This window comes from Cottoperca gobio, unplaced genomic scaffold, assembly GCF_900634415.1.
Source record: "Cottoperca gobio unplaced genomic scaffold, fCotGob3.1 fCotGob3_64arrow_ctg1, whole genome shotgun sequence".
NCBI lineage: Eukaryota > Metazoa > Chordata > Actinopteri > Perciformes > Bovichtidae > Cottoperca > Cottoperca gobio.
In genome coordinates this window covers 259,271-280,526 of record NW_021167060.1, presented here as the reverse complement: position 1 = coordinate 280,526, position 21,256 = coordinate 259,271, and the positions used below count along the sequence as shown (strand labels likewise).

Genomic DNA, 21,256 nt, shown 5'->3' with positions numbered 1-21,256 from the left:
CGGAAGCAAGTCTGCGCGCAGGTGACCGACACTATCCAGCAAGTCTGTGGACACGAGAAGAAAAGAATAAACGTGGAATGGAGGCTCGAGAGAAACAGGAGAGAATAAGAACAGTTGTATTGTGTCGCGTGCTTCCGTCCGCACCTTGAGCTCCGGAGGTGAGGGCGCGCGCAGCCGGAGACGCCTTCAGGTACAGCAGCACATTGTTTCTCAACTCGACGCGCATCTGGATTTACTATCAACGAGTGACTTCAACTAGAAGGTGAGTTCAGAGTCTGTGTTTCTTCTGTCTCGTGATAATGTCTCCGGGTTTGTTGTTCTGCAGCTCATCATAAAGAAACACTTTGTCTTCTTCACCCTGTGTCTCTGTCTCTGTGGAGATATACACTTTCACCTGTGTGTGCAGTAAAAACAAGTCCAACACTTGTTACAACAAAGGAAGGACATTCTGCTTAAAGTGAAAATAACTTTTATTTTACTGTAATAACAAGAATAATATGTGTTCTGCTAACTTCCCCTGTATACACCTCGTGAGCCTGTCATGGACCTCATCTGATGGTGAATGATGCACATGTCCTACATTCTTTATAATAATAAAGTTGTGGTTTATTCAGGTGTTACACCTGAAGAAACCACCTGGAGGTCATCTGACCCGTCGGGTTCTGTCCCGTCAGTTTCTGTCGGACTGCAAGTCCAAGTTAAGTCTTTGAATTAAGTTTTCCTGTCAGATACAAATATATTCAGTTTCCTGGCATATGAAACAGAATATCTGCACTTCTCAACATCTGAGTATCTGAAAGCAGCCTTTTGGTTTTCTTTTATAACCTTTATTAACGTTTAGTAACGTTTATTAATGTTTAGTAACGTTTATTAATGTTTAATAACATTTATTAATGTTTAGTAACATTTATTAACATTTAGTAATGTTTAGTAACATTTAGTAATGTTTAGTAACATTTATTAATGTTTAGTAACATTTATTAACATTTAGTAATGTTTAGTAACGTTTAGTAACATTTAGTAACATTTATTAACGTTTAGTAACGTTTAGTAACATTTATTAACATTTAGTAATGTTTAGTAACATTTATTAACATTTAGTAACGTTTAGTAACATTTATTAACGTTTAGTAACGTTTAGTAACATTTATTAATGTTTAGTAACATTTATTAACATTTAGTAATGTTTAGTAACGTTTAGTACATTAGTAACATTTAGTAAGTTTAGTAACGTTTAGTAACATTTAGTAACGTTTAGTAACATTTATTAATGTTTAGTAACATTTATTAACGTTTAGTAACATTTATTAACGCTTAGTAACGTTTATTACCGTTTAGTAACATTTATTAACGTTTAGTAACGTTTAGTAACATTTATTAACGTTTAGTAACGTTTAGTAACATTATTAACATTTAGTAACGTGTATTAACGTTTAGTAACATTTATTAACGTTTAGTAATGTTTAGTAACATTTATTAATGCTTAGTAACGTTTATTAACGTTTAGTTACGTTTAGTAACATTTATTAACGTTTATTAACGTTTAGTAACATTTATTCACGCTTCTTAACGTTTAGTAATGTTTAGTAACGTTTAGTAATGTTTAGTAACATTTATTACGTTTAGTTACGTTTAGTAACGCTTCGTAACGTTTATTAACGTTTAGTAACGTTTAGTAAAATGTATTAACGTTTAGTAACGTTTAGTAACGTTTAGTGACATTTATTATCGTTTAGTAACATTTAGTAACGTTTAGTGACATTTATTAACGTTTAGTAACGTTTAGTAACATTTGGTAACATTAATAACTACCACAATGTGTATTCATTAATATCTATTTTATATTGCTGTGAAAACATCTCCAAACATCTGGATTTATTCCAGTTTCTCATCAAAAACTACGTTTTACAAGATGACATTTGAACACATCATGATAACGTTATCATTGACCTTCAACCGGTACTAATTTTTACTGAATAACGCTTGAACGCATCATAACGCTATGAAACCTTGACGGAAGTATTGTTGTAATTAATGATTAACTGAACAGTAAAGTCTTTGTACTGAAGAATATTCAGGAGCTGAATATTCACTTTTGTTTCACTGATGATATTTAAGGCAAGACCCCTGAACGTCTTCTCTTCACGCTTTAACAAGTGAAGAGTTTAGATTCATCACACTCTCAAATTATTCAAAGAATTAGCAACTTCCTTTCTCAATTTCTTTTTTAAATGATCAAACGTTGTCATTACATGTCGGCTCAGAGTTTCTGATTTAAACAAATAAAGCAGGTGAAGTTCTGGATACAGCTGCTTGTAAATGAGAAACATTTAGCTTTATAATGTGATTGAACCTTTTGTTAATTAAATATGTTGTTTGTAGAAAAAGTAAAGTAAAAGTTGAATCTCAAAGGAAACTGCAGACTTGAGTCAAGGTGACTTTTAAATCTCTTGTTTTGTACACCAGAGGTCTGAAACCAGAGATGATATCAAAGTGACAGAACGTTTACCTGACGAGACACTTTGTGTTTCACACGCTTTAAAGCCACATGTTTATGTTGAACCACCCGCACAGTGTCCTCCGTCAGCCCGGCGGTATCTCATGTACGCAGGTTATACTCCCAGACGGATACGGAGTAGTTCTGGAGGACGCGTTCCACACACGCACTACAACTTGTTCTGCACGCAGACGACGCTCAGTGACTCGGAAAGCTAACGTTAGCATGTGTCCGCGATAGAGAGAGGGCGTGCAGAAGGAATGAACGCTACTTGTTAAGAAGACTGAGCGCAGCAGTGTGGAGGATGGACAGGGATGTAGAGGCAGACATGGAGATAATATTCAGTGTTGTGCTTTCATTAGTGTATGACCACCTGATCACCTAACCCCCCCCCCCCCCCCCCCCCCCACATGAAACTGTTCTCTCAGATTGCCCAATAGGACCCGATACCAGGAGGTGCAGCCTGATGGGTCGGTTGTGTGTGTGCGTGCGTGTGCATGTGTGTGTGTGTGTGTCTGTGAGATTAAACAGATAAAGTTCCTCATTATGCAGATGACACCTCGTCGGGGGGAAATTCAGTGTTTACCACCTCTACTGCTGTTTTTGTGTGCGTGTGTTTTTTTTATGTGTGTGTGTCTCTGTGTGTCTCTGTGTGTGTGTGTGTGGAGCCTCGGGTGTGGCTGCTCTGGTAATGACCGGTTTGCATTCAGACTGGTGTTTACTGATTCAGCCGGGTCCTTTCACACACACACACACACACACACACACACACACACACACACACACATATCTGATGCATGAACACACGTCCTCCCGCGGCGACGAAACACCGGCGCAAACTTTGTGTCCAGACTCAGTTTCTCTGCGAGGGGAAACCCGACACGATGAGGTCAAGTTTAAGGACGTACCTTCAGTTTCACTCGGCTATAATTAGACACTTATAAACTGTGATGTTGGCAGATCTCTTTAAATGTCTTCTTCTGTAAATGCATCATAACAAATAACAACAATAAGAAAGTAGTGAAGAGACAGACACCACTCGTCTTCTTTTGGTTTGTTAAAAACTAAAGTGCGTCAGTGTTGTAGGTCGAGATGCTAGCGGACGACTGGACAATACTCTCGATTAACGTTAAATCTTATTTTATGCTAAAGTCTGTTTTCAGCCTCAAATGTGTTTTATATTAAGGTGACAGAACAAAACATTTAATAACATTTAAAGACTTCAGGACTGTGAGGAGCTCGATTATTGTTATTTTATACACCAAGCCATTAATGTAGAAAATAATCTGCAGATTAATTATCGTTGTAGACAGAGCCAGGCTGTTTCAGTGTTTGTGCTAAACTAAGCTAAGCCAACAGGCTTCTGACGGTAGCTTCACTGTACAGCCTCTAACTCTACAAGAAAGTCAATAAGTGCTGCAGCAGCGGTGCATCATGGGAGTTGAGTGTGGTGGTGCAGCAGCGGTGCATCATGGGAATTGAGTGTGGTGGTGCAGCAGCGGTGCATCATGGGAGTTTAGTGTGGTGGTGCAGCAGCGGTGCATCACAGGTGTGCCTTGGCCACAGAAAGGTTGAAAACCACTGGTTTAGGGTTCTGTTGCTCGTGGTCTGTTGGTCTTCTGCTGAAAGCCGCTGTGAGAGCGTGATGCGAGGATCTGGATGTGGTGTTTCCCCAGTGCAGCTGCATGCGAGACCTGTATCTGTCTGGTTTCATGTGTCTGAGCAGAACTATCTGTTGTTTGAGGCTCCGACAGCCAAGAACACAGGATGTTTATCAGAAGACATGAAGCTGCAGGTTCACCTGTGATGATGATCTTCAGGCTGAACGATAACGCTCACAAAGTGTGTGTTTGTTACCTGAATGTGAGAGACAGTCCTGTGTGAGCGACTGTACGTAACCCCTTCGCTGTAACACGATGGTTCAGATGTAAACAGATCCGTCAGGATGTTTCTCTCAATGTCTCCTAAAAGCTGCTCTCTCCTGTGTGTGTGTGTGTGTGTGTGTGTGTGTGTGTGTGTGTGTGTGTGTGTGTGTGTGTGTGTGTGTGTGTGTGGGGGCAAAGATCAACTGTAGTACAACTACGTGTTGATTGATGGCTCGTGCCTCAGACACAGACGGAGGCCTTTAAAGGAAATGGAAGAACATTTCTAAGCAGTTTCTCACTTCCTCTCTGCACACACACACACAGGAGACGCACACACACACTGTTAATATACACTCGAACCTTCTTCAACATTGTCTCCTCCGTCATTTGCTTCTCGAGCCTCTCACATTTTTCTGTTTTTGATTTGGCATCTCTCTTCACACACCCTCAGTAGTTGAGTGGTTCACTGAGGCTCCCTCCCTGTGTGTGTGTGTGTGTGTGTGTGTGTGTGTGTGTGTATGTGTGTGTGTTTTGGATTGAGTTACATAGCTGGATTGTGTAATTGTGAGGTGTGTCTCTGCTGTTTCCATTGTTGAGTTTTCACAGGAAGAAGGAGAATGTGTGTGTTCAGTGTAAATGTGAGACTGAAGCACACGTTGAAGTGAATGCTGAGTTGTGCCCGGAGCTGTTGGGTGTTCCTGTTGGGACGTGTCCTCTGTTGAGACGTGTCCTCTGTTGAGACGTGTCCTCTGTTGAGACGTGTCATCTGTTGGGACGTGTCATCTGTTGAGACGTGTCATCTGTTGAGACGTGTCCTCTGTTGGGACGTGTCCTCTGTTGGGACGTGTCCTCTGTTTAGACTTGTCCTCTGTTGAGACGTGTCCTCTGTTGAGACGTGTCCTCTGTTGAAGACGTGTCATCTGTTGAGACGTGTCCTCTGTTGAGACGTGTCATCATCTGTTGAGACGTGTCATCTGTTGAGACGTGTCCTCTGTTGGGACGTGTCCTCTGTTTGGACGTGTCCTCTGTTGAGACGTGTCCTCTGTTGGGACGTGTCCTCTGTTTGGACGTGTCCTCTGTTGAGACGTGTCCTCTGTTGGGACGTGTCCTCTGTTGGGACGTGTCCTCTGTTTAGACTTGTCCTCTGTTGAGACGTGTCCTCTATTGGGACGTGTCCTCTGTTGGGACGTGTCCTCTGTTGGGATGTGACCTCTTGTTGGGACATGTCCTCTATTGGGACGTGTCCTCTTGTTGGGTCCTCCTGCTGCTCTTCAGAGTTTAGAGTTATATGATGAGGATGATAATCAAGATTTTCTGGTCTGTTGAGATCAGAATCCTTCAACACGTCAGCTGCATTGAAACCTTTTTAATATTTAATAACACGTCTTAGTCAGAAGAGATCTTTCTCACTTTTACTGGCGGAGAATTTAATCTAAATTGTATTTCCTGATATGTAAAATAAGTTTTAAGACGTATAAACATGAATAATAATTTGTGTCTATAACGCGTCACTGCTTCCAAACTGCACTTTCAAAGTTTTAACAGGAAAGATTAATCTAATATTTTTATGTATTCCTGATAAATATTTGGCGTTTCTTCCTTTTGTTACGGCTTAGAGATGAGATGAACCTGAAGGTTTCTCCTTCTGCAAGCGTCTAAAGCCCCCTGAGACCTCAGTCAATATAAATAATAGTACATTTCATTTATTTTATTAATTATTAGAATAAATTATTGTGTTTCTATTTAAATACTTATTTGGCATTTGTAATTTTATTTTGTAGATTTATTCAAGTTTCTCACCAAAAACCACATTTGACAAGATTCCATTTGAACACGTCATGATAACGTTATAATTTAACCAACGCTCCTCTTCACTGAGTCGAGACGCGAGGCCGAACGTTTGTGTCGTGGGTCGTTTCAGAAGCGTCCACGTGACGTGCACTGTTTGTTGAAGCCGTGTGACCTCTGAGCTCCACTGGGTGCTGATTGGCTGCTTGTTTATCTGGTTACATATTGTTGACTGTTATTAGAGATGTCTCGAGAACCGATACGTCGGTACCAAGTCGAAGCAAACATTCTGTACCTTTTCTACGGTACCGCAGGTCAATTATTAGTGCCGCTATTTTCCTGATAAAGCTACATTGTGAACAACAAATATGTGTTGAAATTAGCTGCTTACATTAGCTGCTGGCGGTGGAGTAAGGTAAAACATTTTGGTGAGAAACCTGAATAAATCCAGATGTTTGAAGATGTTTTCAATATAAAATAGATATTCGATGAATTCTGAGCTGCTTCACTTCCTGACAGAAGTCAGAAGTAGTAAAGGACGATGGAGTTGTTTCGTTTTTTATCATGGTATCGAATTGGTGCCAAGAATCGTGGAATTTCACTGGTGTTTGTATCGACTGATGTCTGGTATGTTGACGTCCCTAGTTATTATTATTTATTATTTATTATTTACTACATTTACAAATACTTGATTCACACAATATATTTATTTAAAATTGGAATATGCATAAATGTAGGTTGTAAGATATTCATAATGTTTGTAATTCAATAATTTAGACATTAAGCTGCGATCATCGCTGTTTCCATAATAATATATTAAAATGTCAGAGAATGCCTCAAGTTGTCTGTTTCATGTTAAAGTGACAGAACATTAACACCAGCGTGGACGTTGTGTCCTGACTAAAGACATAATCTAATGGATTAAATGGACGGATCTGTGGAACAGCTGTGAAAGCTCCACTTTCATTCAGCATGTAAATGATTATTTAACAAAATAAATGTTCGTGGACTCATAACGTCCGAGTCGGGCTTTGTGGTTGTTGTCAAACTAAAACTCTTTTTCCCCTCAGAGAGGAGAGCAGGGACCCACCAGCCGTGCAGCGAAGGCCTCAGAGACTCTTCACCTGTCCGGCCAATGGCATGCCGATCTCCAGCCCGGCGGAGAGGGCGAGTCTGAGTGACGCGCCGGACCGTCGCCTCTGCTTCCCGCCAAGAGCTCTTCTCTGATCCCACATCCAGCCGACGCTTCTCAACATGGACACCCTGACGGACGACACGGAGGGATGCTACTACAACCGCACCGTCAAATTCTTCTATGAGAAGAGCGGCAAGAACATCAGCATGTACTGGCGCAGCCGCGACTACGTGATCGTCACTCTGGGCATGACGGTCTGCTTCATCGTCATCTTTTCCAACCTGTTGGTCATGGGCGCCATTATAAAGAACCGACGCTTTCACTACCCCATCTACTACCTGCTGGGTAACCTGGCTGTGGCAGACCTCTTCTCAGGTGCAGTTTTACTTCTTGCTGTCACAACGACAAACTACAGACTATCTGACTATGCAGCGAACGCAGCCTAATTTAATATTAATATTCATTATGAATTCATATTCATAATTTCTGCCGTTTGTTTGCGTGTTAACAGCGTTTGCTGTGTCTGAGGTTGAGGTGCCTTCAGGTGGACTGACGTGAAGATTCTCACAATACAACTAGGTATATTTGTACGACTTATTAAAATAGTTTGTAATAAGACATAGTTTGGACGACATACAGTCGGTTTATGGATTATGAACGCATTATCTTTCCCCCCGTCACTGGACCTGCTGCAGAGTCCATCAGGCTCAACGAGCATTGAATTCCTATAATAAAAAAAAAAAGTCTTCTAAATCTAAAATGCTGTTCCGTGCTGGCCGGAGGCAGTGATGCAGTGTACCTGCAGTGTACGTACTATACCTGCAGTGTACATAGTATACCTGCAGTGTAAGTAGTATTCTTGCAGTGTACCTGCAGTGTACATAGTATACCTGCAGTGTAAGTAGTATTCTTGCAGTGTACCTGTAGTGTACACAGTATACCTGCAGTGTACACAGTGTACCTGCAGTGTACCTGCAGTGTACCTGCAGTGTACACAGTATACCTGCAGTGTAAGTAGTATTCTTGCAGTGTACCTGTAGTGTACACAGTATACCTGCAGTGTACGCAGTATACCTGCAGTGTACGTAGTATACCTGCAGTGTACGCAGTGTACCTGCAGTGTACCTGCAGTGTACCTGCAGTGTACGCACTGTACCTGCACTGTACCTGCAGTGTACGCAGTGTACCTGCAGTGTACCTGCAGTGTAACTGCAGTGTACGCACTGTACGTGCAGTGTACCTGCAGTATACGCAGTGTACCTGCAGTGTACCTGCAGTGTACGCACTGTAAGCAGTATTCTTGCAGTGTACCTGCAGTGTACGCGGTGTAACTGCAGTGTACCTGCAGTGTACCTGCAGTGTACGCACTGTAAGCAGTATTCTTGCAGTGTACCTGCAGTGTACGCAGTGTACCTGCTGTGTAACTGCAGTGTACCTGCAGTGTACCTGTAGTGTACGCAGTGTACCTGCAGTGTACGCAGTGTACCTGCAGTGTACCTGCAGTGTAACTGCAGTGTACCTGCAGTGTAACTGCAGTGTACCCGCAGTGTACCTGCAGTGTACGCAGTGTACCTGCAGTGTACCCGCAGTGTACCTGCAGTGTACCCGCAGTGTACCTGCAGTGTACCTGCAGTGTACGTGCAGTGTACGCAGTGTACCTGCAGTGTACGCACTGTACCCGCAGTTTATGCAGTGTACGCAGTATATGCAGTGTACGCAGTGTACGCAGTGTACCTGCAGTGTACCTGCAGTGTACCTGCAGTGTACGCAGTGTACGCAGTATATGCAGTGTACGCAGTGTACCTGCAGTGTAACTGCAGTGTACCTGCAGTGTACGCAGTGTAACTGCAGTGTACCTGCAGTGTATGCAGTGTAACTGCAGTGTACGCAGTACACGTGCAGTGTACGCAGTGTAACTGCAGTGTAACTGCAGTGTAACTGCAGTGTACGCACTGTAAGCAGTATTCTTGCAGTGTACCTGCAGTGTACGCAGTGTACCTGCTGTGTAACTGCAGTGTACCTGCAGTGTACGTAGTGTACCTGCAGTGTACGCAGTGTACCTGCAGTGTACGCAGTGTACCTGCAGTGTACCCCTGCAGCGTACCTGCAGTGTACCCCTGCAGTGGATCTGAGGAAAAAAGAATGCCGTCCCGTTGTAGAAGTTTGATCTCTGCTGTAGACTTGAGTTATCTTGTATTTACTTCTGTGTTGTTGAAGCTCCACTCTCCTCCTCCAGGTGTGTCCTACCTCCACCTGATGTTTCACACCGGGCCTTGGACCATAAAACTCACGAAGTACCGCTGGTTTGTGCGACAGGGACTGATCGACACCAGCCTCACCGCCTCGGTCCTCAACCTCCTGGCTGTGGCGGTGGAGCGCCACCAGACCATCTTCAACATGCAGCTGCACAGTAAGATGAGCACCCGGCGAGTCTTCGTCATCATCGTCTTCATCTGGCTCGTGGCCATAATCATGGGTCTGGTTCCCACCATGGGCTGGCACTGCCTATGCAACCTGGACAACTGCTCCACCATGGCGCCGATGTACAGCCGCAGCTACCTGGTGTTCTGGGCCGTCCTCAACCTGCTCACCTTCTCCATCATGGTGGCCGTCTACACCCGGATCTTCGTGTACGTGCGGCACAAGAGCAAGCAGATGTCTCAGCACACCACGCAGATGAGACACCGCGAGACAGTGTTCAACCTGATGAAGACCGTCTCCATGATCCTGGGTGAGGAAGCTACACGAAGACACGCGCGTTCTGTCGCTGTCGCAAACATGATATTATTGTAACCACGTCGTCGTATCGTTCATGCGAATTGGATTTAGTGGCGTGACGATTTAGATTTCTTAATTTGCTTGAATTCGAAGCGGTTTACGCTAAATAAAAATACATTTTAAATAAAGAATGAATGAAGTAAATAAGTAAATAAGTAAGTAAATAATAAAATAAATACAGAGAAGAACATTTAAACTACTGAACAGTTAAATATTGTAGTAATATATACACATGTGGAATAATGACTAAAAGAAGAATCAAAGATTATTTAAGATACACGTGTTATTAATTATTCAGAGTTTAATTATTCTGCATTAGAAAAGTTAAAATCAAAGTAACTAAAAGAACATATTATAGATTATATTATAGATTATATATATATATATATATTATATTTATATATTACTTATATTATATTATAGATTATATTTATATATTATAGATTATATTATATATTATAATTATATATTATATTAATATTTTATAGATTATATTTATATATTATAGATTCTCTTTATATTTTAATTTAATATCTTCTTCTTCTCTCTCTATCTCTTCTCCCTGCTCTCTTCTCTTCTCTTTCTCTCTTCTCTTTCTCTCTTCTCTTTCTCTCTTCTCTTTCCTCTTGTCTCTTCTCTCTTTCTCGCTTCTCTTTCTCGCTTCTCTTCTCTCTTCTTTCTCTCTTCTCTTCTTCTCTACTTCTCCCTTCTCTTTCTCTCTCTCTCTTCTCGCTTCTTTCTCTCTTCTCGCTTCTTCTCTCTTCTCTTCTCGCTCTCTCTCTTTCTCTCTTCTCTCTTCCCTTTCTCTCTTCTCTCTTCTCTTTCTCGCTTCTCTTTCTCTCTTCCCGCTTCTCTTTCTCGCTTCTCTCTTCTCTCTTCTCTTTCTACTGTTCTCTTCTCTTTCTCGCTTCTCTTTCTCGCTTCTCTCTCTCTCATTCTCGCTTCTCGCCCCTCTCTTCTCTTTATCTCTTCTCGCTTCTCTTTCTCGCTTCTCTCTTCATCTTTCTCTCTTCTCTTCTCTTTCTCTCTTCTCTTTCTCGCTTCTCTCTTCTCTCTTCTCTTTCTCTCTTCTCGCTTCTCTTTCTTGCTTCTCTCTGCTCTCTCTCTTCTCGCTTCTCTTTCTCGCTTCTCTTTCTCTCTCCTCGCTTCCCTTTCTCTCTTCTCTCTTCTCTTTCTCGCTTCTCTTCTCCCCTCCCGCTTCTCTTTCTCGCTTCTCTCTTCTCTGTCTCTCTTCTCCCTTCTCTTCTCGCTTCTCTCTTACCTTTCTCCTGTCTCTCTTCTCTTTCGCTGTTCCTCTTCTTCTTTCTCGCTTCTCTCTCCTTCTCGCTTCTCTTTCTCGTTCTCGCTTCTCTTCTCTCTTCTTTCTCTTCTCGCTTCTCTTCTCTCTTCTCTCTTCTCTTTCTCGCTTCTCTCTCTCTCTTCTCGCTTCTCTCTTCTCTTTCTCGCTCTCTTTCTCTCTTCTCTCTTCTCTTTCTCTCTTCTCTTTTCATCTTCTCTCTCGCTTCTCGCTTCCTCTTTCTCCCTTCTCTTTCTCTCTTCTCTTTCTCGCTCCTCTCTTATCTTTCTCTCTTCTCTCTTCCCTTTCTCTCTTCTCTCTTCCCGCTTCTCTTTCTCGCTTCTCTCTTCTCCCTCCTTCTCTCTTCTCTTTCTCTCTTCTCGCTCTCTTATCTCTGGTTCTCTTCGCTTTTCTCGTATTATATTATATATTATATATTATATTTATAGATTATATATTATATAAATATATTATAGATTATATTTATAGATTATAGATTATATTTATATATTATATTATATTTATAGATTATATTTATAGATTATATATTATATATTATATTTATAGATTATATATTATATATATATATTATATTTATATATTATATATTATATTTATATATTATATATTATATATATTATAGATTATATTTATAGATTATATATTATATATATATATTATATATTATATTTATATATTATAGATTATATTTATATATTATATATGATATATATATATATTATAGATTATATTTATATATTATATTTATATATTATATTATATTATATTATATTTATACATTATATGTATATATTATAGATTATATTTATATATTATAGATTATATTTATATATTCTCTTTCTCGCTCCTCTCTTCTCTTTCTCTTTTCTCTCTTCCCTTTCTCTCTTCTCTCTTCTCTTCTCGCTTCTCTTCTCCTCTTCCCGCTTCTTTCTCTCTTCTCTCTTCTCTCTCTCTCTTCTCGCTTCTTTCTCTCTTCTCTCTTACCTTTCTCTCTTCTCGCTTCTCTTTCTCTGTTCTCTCTTCCCTTTCTCTCTTCTCGCTTCTCTTCTCGCTTCTCTCTCTTCTCTCTCTTCTCGCTTCTCTCCTTCTCGCTTCTCTTCCTCTCTTCTCTTCTCTCTTCTCTTTCTCTCTTCTCTTTCTCTCTTCTCTCTTCTCTCTTTCTTCTCTTTCTCTCTTCTCTCTTCTCTCTCTCTCTTCTTCTTCTCTTTCTCGCTTCTCGCTTCTCTTTCTCGCTTCTCTCTTCTCTCTCTCTTCTCGCTTCTCTTTCATCTCTTCTCGCTTCTCTTCTCGCTTCTCTCTGCTCTCTCTCTCTCTTCTCTCTTCTCTTTCTCGCTTCTCTCTGCTCTCTCTCTCTCTTCTCGCTTCTCTTTCTCCCTTCTCTCTTCTCTCTCTCTCTTCTCGCTTCTCTTTCCCTCCTCTCTCTTCTCTTTCTCTCTTCTCCCTTCTCTTTCTCTCTTCTCCCTTCTCTTTCTCTCTTCTCTCTATCTCTTCTCTCTTCTCTTTTCTCGCTTCTCTCTCTTCTCGCTTCTCTTTTCTCTTCTCTTTCTCTCTTCTATTTCTCTCTTCTCTCTTCTCTTTCTCTTTCTCGCTTTCTCGCTTCTCGCTTCTCTTTCTCGCTTCTCGCTCTCTCTCTCTCTTCTCTTCTCTTTGTAGCTTCTCTTTCTCTCTTCTCTATTCTCTCTCCTCTTTCTCGCTTCTCCCTTCTCTTTCGCTCTTCTCTTTCTCTCTTCTCTCTCTCTCTCTCTCTTCTCTTTCTCTCTTCTCTCTCTTCTCGCTTCTCTTTTTCTCCTTCTCTTTCTCTCTTCTCTCTTCTCTTTCTCTATTCTCGCTTCTCTTTCTCTCTCTATCTCTTCTCTTTCTCGCTTCCTTCTCTCTTCTCTCTTCTCTCTTCTCTGCTTCTCTCTCTCTCTTCTCTTCTATCTCTATAGATTATAGATTATATATATATATTATATTTATATATTATATATCATATTTATAGATTATAAATTATATTTATAGATTATATTTATATATTATAGATTATATATTATCGATCTCACAGCACGAAGGAGAAACTGTCATTTTATCTTTACGATTCTTTAACAGTGAATGTGTTAAATATTGTTAAAGTGTATAAAAAGTGTATTTTGACATTTTATTTTGTTAACTGGATTAAATTGTCCGTCTTTATTCTCTCATTATTCTGTATCTGAGTGTCTCAGTTCTTTAGTTACTGAAGAACAACTGATCCGCGTCCTCGCAGCGTGTCCTCCTTTTCTGAATAACATGTTAACATGATAATATATATAACTAAACTCGTATATATAATCACCGCTCTTATTGTGGTGGAGGACGTGTGAGGAGACGCTGAACAAACTCCTAATGTTCCGACATGTTTCTCATTGTTTCAGAGATCAGTTTCCAGGGACAGGCTTTTCTCTTCACCCCCCCCCCCCCACACACACACATACACACACACACACACACACACACACACACACACACACACACACACACACACACACACACGCCTCTTGTTTCCTGCTGCCCGGCTCTCTGTCCCAGCCTCCCCTGCTCTTACATTTTGAACTTTCGATTAAATTCCTCAAAGTTTTAAAAAAGTTTCACTTCTTACCGCCGTCGCTCGGCAGCTCAGCAGCTCCGGCATGTGATGAGAAAACACTGAGCGTGTCCTGACAGGGAACTGAGTAACTGTGTGTGTGTGTGTGTGTGTGTATTCAGCTCTTCACCTTGAGGTTGACATTTAGATTTTCCTCCACAGAATGCTGCAGAGTTCAGACAACTCGTCTTCTTCAGACGAGAGGAAGCATGAGAACATGAGAGTGTGTGTGTGTAACTGTGTGTGTAGATGTAAACTCTCCACAGCTACATTACATAACGCCTCATGTACATATTAAACACTTGTAATATAAACTGTGTTGATGTGAGTCATGAAGTGGGGAAGCTTCATGATATCTGTGAGTTACATTTCTCCTGTTCCCTGCAGTGACTCCCTTCAGCATGTAGTTGTGATGGAATGTGTGACACATCGTGCGAGTGTGTGTTACGACTTCGTCTTCACGTTTCCGTCCGCAGCCTGGACGTGTGCATATATTAGTGCTGAGAATGTGCACATAATGAATTCCTGAGCAGCCTAATCGAGTGTTATGATAATGAAATCTGATCGTGTGTGTGTGTGTGTGTGTGTGTGTGTGTGTGTGTGTGTGTGTGTGTGTGTGTGTGTGTGTGTCTGTGTGTCCTCTCCCCCCCCCCCCCCCCCCCCCCTCCCGTTTCTTCACATTCTTCTCTTTAGTGAATGATTTACTGATGAGGAGCGTCTGTAACAATAAGTAACTGTCAGACGTCCTGTTTATCTTTCATTCATTCATTGTTATCTGTCGGTTACATTACGAGTCGTACATGTTTTTATTTCAATATTTGTTCTGGCATCAGCAGTTTTACTGACGTGTTATCAGCTGCTCACAATGTCAGGAAGTTAAACAGCTCATCATTTTATATTTCTGTGGGAACATCTGCAAACATCTGGATTTATTCCAGTTTCTCACCAAAAACTACATTTTACAAGATGACATTTGAACAACTGCTAACTGCTAACAGCTAACGTTAGCTAGCTCTGCTACAGATTATTGTTCAGGTGCTCTTCCATCGTGAGTCTCCAGCTGACGTGTCTCGTAACGTATTAAATAATGCTTGTTACAGGGCTATCGTCAGTACCAGTATATAGCATGCCTGTTGTTTTGTGTTCCCACGTGTGACCACAGTTCTGACGAGCGTGTGCCCCCTACAGGCTGCTTCGTGATCTGCTGGACGCCCGGCCTGGTGGTGCTGCTGCTGGACGGGCTGGGCTGCGACAAGTGTAAGGTGCTGCGCTACGAGAAGTACTCCCTGGTGCTGGCCGAGTGCAACTCCCTCGTCAACCCCATCATCTACTCCTTCAGGGACAAAGACATGAGGAGGACCTTCAAGGAGATCCTGTGCTTCCTGTGCCGGCGAGGCAGCAACCACACGAGCGTCTCTGGAGTTCACTTTAACACGCTGGAGCACGAGGTACTGTCCGAGAGCAACGGGGCCGACGGCAGCGTTCAGAACAAGCACGCGCCTGAACGCACCGCGACCGTAGACAGATGACTCTGTTTACCTGCCCCCCCCACGCTGTTTCTACCACAAACATCCTAAAAATTGCGTTTCAGTGCGGCTCGTTCATTTCGTTATAATATTTGAAAATAAATCAAATCGGATTAAACTATAAAAACACTTTTTAACGTTTTGCTTTCCTTAAAGCAGCTTTAATGGATATTTTCACAATAAAAGCGACGTGTTGCTGACAGAGTCTTTAACGTCTCTGCTCTTTGTTTATCTGTCCGCCCCACGACCCGGGACTTTTAGTCTCAGGAACTACTTTCCAAGGAACTGAAAGGCAAATCCATCGTGGTCTTAAGACCCAAGAAGATTCGGCAAATGAGTGAACTGGATGAACTGAATCTAAATTGTAACTTTCTCACATTAAACCTAAATAAAGCTTTTAGTTCGGCTCAAAATGTCGACGTTAAGACCTGTCGTCGCTCTTCTTCTTGAACAGCTTCACTTTCACCACGTGGCCAGAAGCTCGATAGCGTCGCTCCGTCGCTGCCTCCACGATCCTCTTTAAACTGCAGCTGATCCACAGATTCATCAGCAACGTGTTTTGTGTATGAAAGTCTCACGCAGCTGAACTGTGAAGTTCACTTGAAGCTGTTTGTGCTGCTTTAATCATCTGCTGCTGTGTTCACGAGTAACTGTTGAATATAAACGCTGCAGCCACATGTAACATGTTTCTATAAGCACGTTAGAAGAAGCCACGCACTGCACAGGACTTAATGAACAAAGAGCTCATGATGTAACACAACATACTGCACTTATTACCACAGCAATATGTTATACTTATAATATTGTTGTATTCATATTTTATTGGATAAAACTCCGTATTTCTTCCTCAAAGTATAAAGTTACTTTATTATTATTATTTATTATAAGAGAGTACAACTATTTGGTTTTGGCTCCTCGACGTTGCAGCAATGTGAGCAATAAAAAGACATTAAATTAATAATATGCAATATAATACATTAATAATATAAATAATTTTCAACTGGTTTCTGTCAGGAAGTTTCAGAGTTCATCTAACATCTGTTTTATATTGAAAACGTCTTCAAACATCTGGATTTATTCAAGTTTCTCACCAAAAACTACATTTTACAAGATTACTTTGAACACATCATGATAACGTTATAATTTACCTTCAACCAGTACTCATTTTTACTGAATGACGCTTGAACACACCATAATGTAACGCTATGGGACCTCCATTCACCGGCTGCTAACAGCTAACTGCTAACATTAGCTAGCTCTGCTGCGGTTGAGTTGTTCAGTGGAAACACGCGAAGCTGTTAGTAACAAACTGCAGGTGAACATGTTTTACGTTTCGTTGAGTTATTAAATAATGCTTGTTACGGGGCTTTCTGACAGAAAGACTTGTGACGGCGTCACAGCTCGTTTCTGATTGGCTGTTTCGTCTGTTGCCTTTGACACTTTCTGTAATCTGTGAGCGTGCAAATAATCTCAACACGTCCCATGATGCACTCTGATTTTAGACACGAATCAGTTTCCAAGAGGCAAACTTTCAAAACTTCAAATACAAACTCTGTAAACAGTTTCTGTGTTTGGAAGTGTGCGTGTGCGTGTGTGCAGTCTTAAAGGGGTCCAGATGTGTGCTGGTGGTTTCACTGCGTCAGGCTCGTCGCCACATTTCCTCTGACTTGTTTCTCTGGTGTGTGTGTATGTTGGAGACATGTGCTCTGTCACGCACACACACACACACACACACACACACACACACACACACACACACACACACACACAGCCTGCTCCAACAGGAAGTGTGTGTGTGTGTTGATTCACTGAAACTTTGTTTTGCATATTGTTTCTGGCTGACATCACGCTGTGAGCTGCTGAAGTTCTGATCCTCGAGTCTTAAAGGGTTATTAACTTTATATTCTCGTTATATTCACATTATAATTATATTATAATTATATTCACATATGTTCAGATTATTCGCCAGCTTTGGGTTTGTTTTGGGGTTATTCGTGTACAAACATTGTTAAACTGAATAAATGTTTGAATCCGTCGCTCCGTGTTTTTATTCTTCCTGCTTGTTTGGAGTTCTTTCACTTCCTCTTCCTGTCTGCCCCCCCCCACTCGGGCCTCATGTTCTTCTCCTCTCCTGTCCGTAGAACTATAAGTCTCACTCAGCCGAGCCGGCCGACGGAAACAACGGGACGCCTCTCGTCCGCAGCGACGCCGAAGGCGCCCCCCCCTCCTCTGAAACCTGAAGTCGATAAACTTCAACCTGGAGGAGGAAGCAGCTGCACGACTTCCTGCTGACGGTGTGCAGGAGAAGAAGTATTCTCATTGTTCCTTAAAGCAGAAATGTAAATACTTTAGTTTATAGAACATTTAATTTCAGATTAATCGATAATAAAATCAGCAACTATTTTAATTTAATTAACTTTTAAAGTAAAGTTTCCTGCACAAAAGTCTTTAAAGTTTGTTTTCAGCTGCAAATCTGCAGATTTACTGAAACAAATGTTTTTAAACATTTTAATTGAACGTTTTTTAGCGATTTACAGAAATATTGCAGCTGATTTGTACAAATTTATTTAGTCCTGATAATTTACAGTAATAACTGCAAATTAGATGATTTAATCATTAATCAAGTCTTTAAAGTGACATTAATAATATTAAAGTGACATTAATAATATTAAAGTGACATTAATAATAATAAAGTGACATTAATAATAATAAAGTGACATTAATAATATTAAAGTGACATTAATAATATTAAAGTGACATTAATAATAATAAAGTGACATTAATAATATTAAAGTGACATTAATAATATTAAAGTGACATTAATAATATTAAAGTGACATTAATAATATTATAGTGACATTAATAATATTAAAGTGACATTAATAATATTAAAGTGACATTAATAATAATAAAGTGACATTAATAATATTAAAGTGACATTAATAATATTAAAGTGACATTAATAATAATAAAGTGACATTAATAATATTAAAGTGACATTAATAATATTAAAGTGACATTAATAATATTAAAGTGACATTAATAATAATAAAGTGACATTAATAATAATAAAGTGACATTAATAATATTAAAGTGACATTAATAATATTATAGTGACATTAATAATATTAAAGTGACATTAATAATATTATAGTGACATTAATAATATTATAGTGACATTAATAATATTAAAGTGACATTAATAATATTAAAGTGACATTAATAATATTATAGTGACATTAATAATATTAAAGTGACATTAATAATATTATAGTGACATTAATAATATTAAAGTGACATTAATAATATTAAAGTGACATTAATAATATTAAAGTGACATTAATAATATTATAGTGACATTAATAATATTAAAGTGACATTAATAATATTAAAGTGACATTAATAATATTATAGTGACATTAATAATATTAAAGTGACATTAATAATATTATAGTGACATTAATAATATTATAGTGACATTAATAATATTATAGTGACATTAATAATAATAAAGTGACATTAATAATATTAAAGTGACATTAATAATATTAAAGTGACATTAATAATATTATAGTGACATTAATAATATTAAAGTGACATTAATAATATTATAGTGACATTAATAATATTATAGTGACATTAATAATATTATAGTGACATTAATAATAATAAAGTGACATTAATAATAATAAAGTGACATTAATAATATTATAGTGACATTAATAATATTAAAGTGACATTAATAATAATAAAGTGACATTAATAATATTAAAGTGACATTAATAATATTATAGTGACATTAATAATATTATAGTGACATTAATAATATTAAAGTGACATTAATAATATTAAAGTGACATTAATAATAATAAAGTGACATTAATAATATTAAAGTGACATTAATAATATTATAGTGACATTAATAATATTATAGTGACATTAATAATAATAAAGTGACATTAATAATAATAAAGTGACATTAATAATATTAAAGTGACATTAATAATATTAAAGTGACATTAATAATATTAAAGTGACATTAATAATATTATAGTGACATTAATAATAATAAAGTGACATTAATAATATTAAAGTGACATTAATAATATTATAGTGACATTAATAATATTATAGTGACATTAATAATATTAAAGTGACATTTAATAATATTAAAGTGACATTAATAATATTAAAGTGACATTAATAATATTATAGTGACATTAATAATATTAAAGTGACATTAATAATATTATAGTGACATTAATAATATTAAAGTGACATTAATAATATTATAGTGACATTAATAATATTATAGTGACATTAATAATATTATAGTGACATTAATAATATTAAAGTGACATTAATAATATTATAGTGACATTAATAATATTATAGTGACATTAATAATAATAAAGTGACATTAATAATATTAAAGTGACATTAATAATATTATAGTGACATTAATAATATTATAGTGACATTAATAATATTATAGTGACATTAATAATAATAAAGTGACATTAATAATAATAAAGTGACATTAATAATATTATAGTGACATTAATAATATTATAGTGACATTAATAATAATAAAGTGACATTAATAATATTAAAGTGACATTAATAATATTATAGTGACATTAATAATATTATAGTGACATTAATAATATTATAGTGACATTAATAATATTAAAGTGTCATTAATAATATTAAAGTGACATTAATAATATTAAAGTGACATTAATAATATTATAGTGACATTAATAATATTAAAGTGACATTAATAATATTATAGTGACATTAATAATATTATAGTGACATTAATAATATTAAGTGACATTAATAATATTATAGTGACATTAATAATATTATAGTGACATTAATAATATTATAGTGACATTAATAATATTATAGTGTCATTAATAATATTAAAGACTTCAGGACTGAGGAGCTGGAGGAACATGTTTAATGTCGAGAATAATCTGAGTTTATTATTTTAATTTTATCTTCAGTGAATCCTTCATGAAGGTTTTGGAGAAATGTATATATTTATATTGTGATATCAGATTTTGTAATTTCGTGTCGTGTTCTGTGCTCAGTGATTATACATCTGAAATCTCGTTGTGTAAATATGTCGTTTATTTGACTGTGATCCTTCAGCAGGAGGTGTCTATTATTTTGTCCACCCCATTCATATCTACGAGGACGACAAAACAAACACAGCAACTGCATCCTGCCAAATAATGCACCATCGTGCCCGAGTCTCATGGATGTGAATAAATCGAGAGCAGAAAGCTTCGGGTTGTGCAGAATGTGACACAGCATCAACATGAATGTTTATAATAAACGATTAAAACCTGACGGACGACGTCAATGGAACATTTCACACGTGATGGTTTCACTTCCTGCACGCAGAAGCAACAATCTGAGAGTAAACTGAAAACATCTATTTACTAAAACTCAGAACTTTTAAATAAAACTTTATTAAACAGATGTTTTTCCTCCAAGACTTTTCTGCAGGACAGGAAATAAAAGTTTTCCTTTAAATTCTAAACTGGTGACAGAAACAGCTGATAATGCTGAAAGAGGATAAACAGCAACCTGGCAACCCGAGTTCTTCTTCATGTGTTAATTATCATGAAACATTTTCGTGAAGATTTATCACTTGTGTTGAAGTGGAAGTGGATTGATGCTTCTGCTTACATAACATTTTAAAAGTGGTCATTTAGTTTTTAGCTGAATATTTTTAATATATTCTCGTTTCCTTT

At 38.1% G+C, this 21,256-nt stretch overlaps 1 protein-coding gene across 6 annotated transcripts; it reads left to right on the top strand.

The window, feature by feature from the left end:
• Positions 1-122: 122 nt before the first annotated feature.
• LOC115006196 (lysophosphatidic acid receptor 2-like) lies at positions 123-20,874 on the top strand. 6 transcript variants are annotated; one of them, XM_029428308.1, is made up of 6 exons: positions 123-262; positions 7,221-7,660; positions 9,522-10,016; positions 15,151-15,410; positions 17,630-17,782; positions 20,652-20,874. In XM_029428308.1, exons 2-5 carry the CDS (start codon positions 7,405-7,407, stop codon positions 17,726-17,728), a joined length of 1,110 nt encoding a protein of 369 aa, XP_029284168.1. In that variant the 5' UTR covers positions 123-262; positions 7,221-7,404; the 3' UTR covers positions 17,729-17,782; positions 20,652-20,874. The 6 variants fall into 6 exon arrangements, with proteins under 6 accessions (XP_029284168.1, XP_029284166.1, XP_029284167.1 ...); XM_029428306.1 differs by having other exon boundaries at positions 20,649-20,874; XM_029428307.1 differs by having other exon boundaries at positions 17,630-17,798; positions 20,649-20,874.
• Positions 20,875-21,256: the final 382 nt, after the last annotated feature.

Excerpts from the sequence above, each read along its gene's own strand:
- LOC115006196 (XM_029428308.1), top strand. The coding sequence starts at position 7,405 with ATGGACACCCTGACGGACGACACGGAGGGATGCTACTACAACCGCACC. Across the intron at positions 7,661-9,521 it reads TGTGGCAGACCTCTTCTCAG|GTGTGTCCTACCTCCACCTG; the intron begins GTGCAGTTTTAC and ends CTCCTCCTCCAG. Across the intron at positions 10,017-15,150 it reads GACCGTCTCCATGATCCTGG|GCTGCTTCGTGATCTGCTGG; the intron begins GTGAGGAAGCTA and ends TGCCCCCTACAG.